At 50.8% G+C, this 6,781-nt stretch overlaps 1 protein-coding gene across 1 annotated transcript; it reads left to right on the top strand.

The window, feature by feature from the left end:
* Window positions 1-1,819: 1,819 nt before the first annotated feature.
* On the top strand, window positions 1,820-2,284 carry LOC138265124 (protein LDOC1-like). The gene has a single exon (XM_069212663.1). It carries the CDS (start codon window positions 1,820-1,822, stop codon window positions 2,282-2,284), a length of 465 nt encoding a protein of 154 aa, XP_069068764.1.
* The last annotated feature ends 4,497 nt before the right edge of the window (window positions 2,285-6,781 follow it).

The raw sequence follows: 6,781 nt of genomic DNA, 5'->3' as shown, positions 1-6,781 counted from the left end.
ATACATATAAACAGGCAACTGCTGTAAGAGCTATGTGTTATTAAATTAATAGTTTACATTACATTTGCTTGTGCAAGTCCTTCTTTTGTGATTACATCCAGAGGATCCTAGAATGCAGACCAGCGTTGTGGAGGGCCTTGCAGGCATGTGTGAGGAGTTTGAAGAGGCATCTTTGCTTTACAGAGAGCCAGTGGAGGTCCCTGGGGTGGGGGGGTGATGCTAGTTCTGCTGGGGAGGTTGATGATAAGTCTTGTTGTAGCTTTCTGGATATTCTGGAGGATGCTGCTTCATGGTTTCAGTGTAGAGTGCGTTGCCGTAGTCGAGGTGACTAAAATCCTGCAGAGCATGCTTAGGGTGTGGAAGCAGGCCAATGAGACAGCATTAATCTGTTGCCTTGGGGCCTTTTTAGGTGTTCAGGATGATCCTGAGGTTGCATGAGTGGCTGTAAGGCGTTGGTGGGTGAGATGAGGGCAGTGGGCTACCATGAGTTATCCCAAGTGGATTGCTTGTTTTCAAAGATGAGGATCTCTGTTTTGCCTGAGTTTAGCTTGAGGCAGTTGGTCCTCATCCAGGCGGCTATGTCGGTCATAGTGCATTGGAAGTTGGTTTGTGTGGTGATGGCGTCCTCTGTGAGGGAGAGGACGAACAGGGTGTCATTGTGTAAGAGCTGATGTTGAGTCTGTGTGGCGTTGAAGAGGGTGGGGCTGAGGGAGGAGCTCTAGGGAATGCCACAGATGATGTCTTTGGGGACAGAGACAAAGGGAGGGAGGAGGATCCTCTGTGTTTGGCTGGGGAGGAAGGAGGAGATCCAGCTTAATGTGTTGTCTTGGATGCTGATGCTGTGGAGTCTGGTAATAAGAGTGTGGTGGGAGATGGTGTTGGAAGCTGCAGATAAGTCGAAAAGGATGAGGGCCACTGTTCCCCCAAGGTTGAGGAAGCATCTGATGTCGCTGGTTGCTGTGATGAAGGTGGTGTTAGTGCTGTGATTTGGCTGGAAGCCAGATTGGGATGGGTTGAGCAAGTTGTGTCATGCCGTGGGCCTCCATCGCATCGCACGGATCAGGCCGCAGTGGGGGCCGAGGTCCTTTTTCCAGATCACGGGTCCCAGGATTGGGCGTCGGTCCTCGCCGCATATAATGCGCGGGTATTGTAGCGGGGTGCCCGCGCCCCCCCTCGGTCCTTTCACTTACCTGGTGCCCCATTCTAGGGCCTTCTCCTTTTTTCCTTCTTCTTACTGGAGGACCCATGATTTCTCTTTCCTAGCATACCATTCTCCTTCCCTGCATGCATCTGTTCCCCTTACTATAATGGTGTCTTTTCCTATCTTGTTCTATAGCCCCCTTTCCCAATCCAAGATGGCAGTCCTATTTCTTCCTTCATGACACTTCCTGTCAAGGGGTATATAGGGGGATAGATTATTCTCTTTGCGTTGCAACACTTCTCTTGTGTTGGTCACCCTCTAACTGGTCTTCTTTTGGACTGCAGTTTTTGCTCCTGTTTTTCCTCGGTCTTTCCAGTGATTTTCCAGGCATCAAAGTTCTGATTCTTTTGTGTCCTCCTTTCTGTTCTAGGGAGTTCCTGTCTAAGATGTTTTTTACCTTTGGGGTTTTCCTCTGGGACTCTTTCTGGAGGGCACGGACTGTGGTAGCGTGCTACTGTCAGCAGCACCGTGGCTACCGGAGGGGGTCGGCCCTACCATGGCCAGAATAGGACTTGCAAGAACCAAGGCCGCACACCATCCCCATCTAATCTGGGCGGTAAACTGAAGTTAAAACGTGACAGATTGCAACTCCCAAAACTCCAGTCGTGGTCCAGAATCATGGAGAATCCCTCAACAAATATGGAACCAACAAGCCAAACATTGCTCCTGACTATCCAACAACAAGCCCAGGAACTACAGCAGTTACGAACTGAAAATGCGGCTTTTCAACAAGCATTAGTCTCTAGGACCACTGATGTTCCCACCATCTCTGCCACTACACCTAATTTCTCTGGGAATCCTAACAAGTTGCGAGAATTCCTAGATGCCCAGGCAGTTTACTTTGCATTTCGACCTTCACAATTCGTGCAAGACAAGACTAAGGTTGGATATTTGATCAGTGCCCTGTCTGGTCTGGCCTTAGCCTGGGCAACTCCTCTGGTAACCTCCAATGATTCTCGTCTATCTAATTTTCCAGCCTTTGTCGTTGCCTTTAAGCAGAAGTTTGAGTGTCCTGGACCTGAATCCTCAGCCGAAGAAGCCCTATGCGACATCCAGCAAGGAAGTCAGGACGTCTTACAATAAATCACACGGTTTAGACAATTGGCAGCTGAAACCTCTTGGGTAGAACCTACCCTTGTTACCCTTTTTCGAAGAGGTCTTCGGGATCAAATCAAAGACGAATTAGTGCATTACTCTAGAGTGGAGGACCTCAAGGGTTTGATGGACTTGACTCTCTCCATAGAATATTGTCTTAATGAGCGTAAGATGGAGAAGAAAAAGAGCTGTATACCATCACATTCAGGAAGCTCATGTGCCATTCCTCATCATTCCGAGGTGACTTGTTCTGAACCTAAAGGCTCTACCGATGAGGAACCCATGCAAATTTATATGGCCCGTGGACTGTTATCGACTAGTGAGTGTGAAACTAGACGACGGAAAGGACTATGGGGGTCATTACAACATTGGCGGCAAAAGCCGTTTACCGGCGTGCAGAAGACAACCAACACACAGCCGCTGCAGCGGAATTCTGCCACGGTCATTATGACCCACTGCTCGGAATCCGCCAAAATTCAGACACCCCCACAAGTCCCCCACACCAAAGGTCAGTGATAAATTGGCGAAAACAAAACCTCCACCGTCACGCCAACAGAAATATGACCACACTATCACGACACACGAATCCACGCGACGGTCTTTCAACCGCGGTATTCCACTGGCGGTACACACCGCTGCGCTCAAAATACACACACATTTACAAAACACAGCCACATTAGACAATTCCAAATACACACACCTGATACACATTCACACACCACTCCCACACACCCATTACAATATAAAACACACATCCACATCACCCATAAACCCCTAAGACAAAATTAGAAGATCAGAGAGAAACACTACAAACAACTACCAAGCATCCACAGGCACACAATACCATCACCCACATAACTTCCACGCACCTCACATTACACACCACTAAATATCACCCCACACATCACCCACACCACACCATGGCACGGCAAAGACACCCCAGGTTCTCTGAGGAGGAGCTCAGGGTCATGGTGGAGGAAATCATTCGGGTAGAGCCACAGCTATTCGGATCACAAGTGCAGCACACCTCCATAGCTAGGAAGATGGAGCTATGGTGCAGAATAGTGGACAGGGCCAACGCAGTGGGACAGCACCCAAGAAATAGGGATGACATCAGGAAGAGGTGGAACGACCTACGGGAGAAGGTGCGTTCTGTGGTCTCAAGACACCACATTGCGGCACATTGCGGTACAGTGGACTGGCGACGGACCCCTACCTCCTCCCCCACAACTAACAACATGGGAGGAGCAAGTCTTGGCGATTCTGCATCCTGAGGGCCTCGCAGGAGTAGATGGAGGAATGGACTCTGGTAAGTCAAATCTTAACTATTACATCCCCCACCCTACTTGCATGCTATCACATACCCCCACCCTCACCCTCACCCCCACCACTCCAACTCATCACAAATATCCTAACATCACAAACCACACATCCTAACACAAAGCCCTGCATGCAACAACAAAGCATGGACACCCATCCCCAAAGCATGGCCACTGTACATACCCATTCACCCCCCTAAACCACCATCACACAAGGACCCACACAGGAATGCAAGCACTGGGGTACACGGTCACCCACCCATTGCACAACATGGCACACACAGATGTAATAAACATCCTTTTATACCCCTGCAGGACCCCAACCCAACTTCACTGGACTGGAGGGTCCACACATGTCCACACCACCAACAGGAGAGGCTCACAGTGATGACAGCAGCTCTGTCCAACTGGATCTAGATGACCAGCACGGCCCATCAGGGACCTCTGGACAGTCGGTTCCCCTGACACAGTCACAGGCCACCACAGAGCTTCCCCCCTCTGGAAACACCAGCACAGCACCCACCCAGCGGGCCCATACCTCTGTCCCCAGGACACGTCAATCAGCAGTGTGTCCACCACTACAGGGAACCCAGGCTAATCCACCACCCCAACAACAACAGGGACCTGGGGGCAGTGGCACTGGGCACACGGTCCAGGGGACGGAGGCCCAGGAACACGGGGGAACTGGGAGGGCCGCTGTGCGACAAGGGGAGGGCAGGACAAGGGAAACCAATCTCCATGAGGCCCTCTCCCACATCATGGGAGCCTACCACCATTCCCAGGAGACAATGGCAACAGTACTGGCCAAGTTTCAGGAGACCCAGCGCCTGCAGGAGGAACAGTATTTGGGCTTCAGGGAGGAACTCAGATCCATCAATTTCACCCTGCGCACCCTCTTAGGGGTGCTGAAGGAAGTTCTCAACACCAGGAGGGACACTGTGGCACCCCAAGGGGCCCCTGACACTAGCCTGGACGATGAACTGCCCACCACCTCCACCGGCGCTAGTGGACAGGAGGCACCGCCACAGGACCACCACCAGCACCCCACCCCCTGCAGAGGGAGAACCACCCCACAAACAGTCCCTGAGATCCAGGACAAAGACAGAGAACGATGCCAAGACCCCCACCAAGAAATGAGACCACCCTGAATGTCATCCTTCTGTCCCACCTTGTCACCCTGTCCATCCTCAAACTGCCCCAGCTCTACTTCCTATGCCCATTTGGGCAATGCACCTGTGAGACTAATAGACTGGACTCTGCCATGGACATTCCTCCACCATCACCCCTCACCATTTTACAACCCCCTCCAATATTGAGCACTGAAATAAACACCCTTAAAGCACAAAACAATCTGGAGTCTGTCTGTGATTTCGAAATAGTGTTTTAGCAATTACAGTGACAAAATGCTCTTTCAATTGTAATGTCAACATACCTATGTCACACAGCTCTAGTCCATGAGGAAACAAAGCAGATCTCACACAGTGGGACCCGCATCTGTGAAATCGTGAGGGAAAGTGAAAACTCAGTGACCATACACTGGGTGAAAACGACAGACAGTAGAGAGGTAGTAGTGTTAAAGTACATGTAGTAGGCAGGTTTGTATTCTTACCTGTGTCTCACTGGAAGTATTGCAGGATAACGGAGTTCCTGTTGTCGATGCTTCTTCTTCTGTTTCTTCGTCTTCACTGTCCACAGGCTTCACAGCTGCCACAACACCACCATCTGGACCATCCTCCTGCAGAAAAGGCACCTGTCGTTGCAAAGCTAAGTTGTGAAGCATACAGGAGGCCACGATGATCTGGCACACCTTCTTTGGTGAGTAGAATAGGGATCCACCTGTCAAATGGAGGTCCCTGAACCTCGCCTTCAGGAGGCCAAAGGTCCACTCTATAATCCTCCCGAGTCCGACCATGGGCCTCATTGTAGCATTCCTCTGCCCTTGTCCTGGGATTCCTCACTGGGGTCAGTAGCCATGACAGGTTGGGGTAGCCAGAGTCACCTGCAAATGGCGAGGGCAACTTTTAGACACACACTAACCTGTAGGGATATTCCCAGACCCAGACAACCATTCCCACTGACTTGCTTCTGGGTGCTCACTTAATAGCCACACACTGTGCCTCTGGAGTTGACCCATCACATAAGGGATGATGCTGTTCCACAGGATGTAAGAGTCATGCACTGAGCCAGGGAATTTGGCATTCACATGGGAGATGTACTGGTCTGCCAAACACACCATCTGCACATTCATGGAATGATAACTCTTCCAGTTTCTGTACACCTGTTCACTCCTGTGGGGGGATACCAAAGCCACACGTGTCCCATCAATGGCACCTATGATGTTGGGGATATGTCCCAGGGCATAGAAGTCACCTTTCACTGTAGGCAAATCCTCCACCTGAGGGAAAACGATGTAGCTCTGCATGTGTTTCAGCAGGGGAGACAACACTCTGGACAACACATTGGAAAACATAGTCTGGGACATCCCTGATGCTATGACCACTGTTGTTATAAATGACCCACTTGCAAGGAAATGGAGTACTGACAGCACCTGCACTTGAGGGGGGATTCCTGTGGGATGGCAGATAGCTGACATCAGGTCTGGCACCAACTGGGCACACAGTTCCAGGATTGTGGCATGATCAAGCATGTAGGTGATGATCACATGTCTTTCCTCCATTGTCGACAGGTCCACCAGCGGTCTGTACATCGGAGGATGCCACCATCTCCTCACATGTCCCAGCGGAAGGTACCTATGAAGGACAACAGCGAGCACAGACTCAACCAACTCAGAGGTACGTACCCACAGCTTACACAGAACACGAATCATAATCCAAAATTTTGCCTGTATGAGTGTTGAGGCAAGGCCTAGGTATGTGTGACGCAGTTACAAATTAAGCCATGTGGGCCCCTGAAATGGCGGCTGCTTGACCTGTAAAGTGGGACAATGGGATGTGAGGTAACTGCTCTGGCGCTGTACACCGTCGCGGTAGGTGGTCGAAGACCGCTGAGCAATTCTCAATTGGTTAACATTGGACCCTATGGGTCCCAGGAGCCAATGACGATGTACACCGGCGGTGACGGTACGCACCGCCGCTGACGTGACCGCCATTTTCTCTCTGTTCAATCACTCGATACCTGATCTTCGACAGGAGAGGACCTACACTGC

This window comes from Pleurodeles waltl, chromosome 11, assembly GCF_031143425.1.
Source record: "Pleurodeles waltl isolate 20211129_DDA chromosome 11, aPleWal1.hap1.20221129, whole genome shotgun sequence".
NCBI classification, from domain to species: domain Eukaryota; kingdom Metazoa; phylum Chordata; class Amphibia; order Caudata; family Salamandridae; genus Pleurodeles; species Pleurodeles waltl.
Note: the sequence above shows the minus strand (reverse complement) of the source record. Positions and strands in the feature narration are given on the sequence as shown.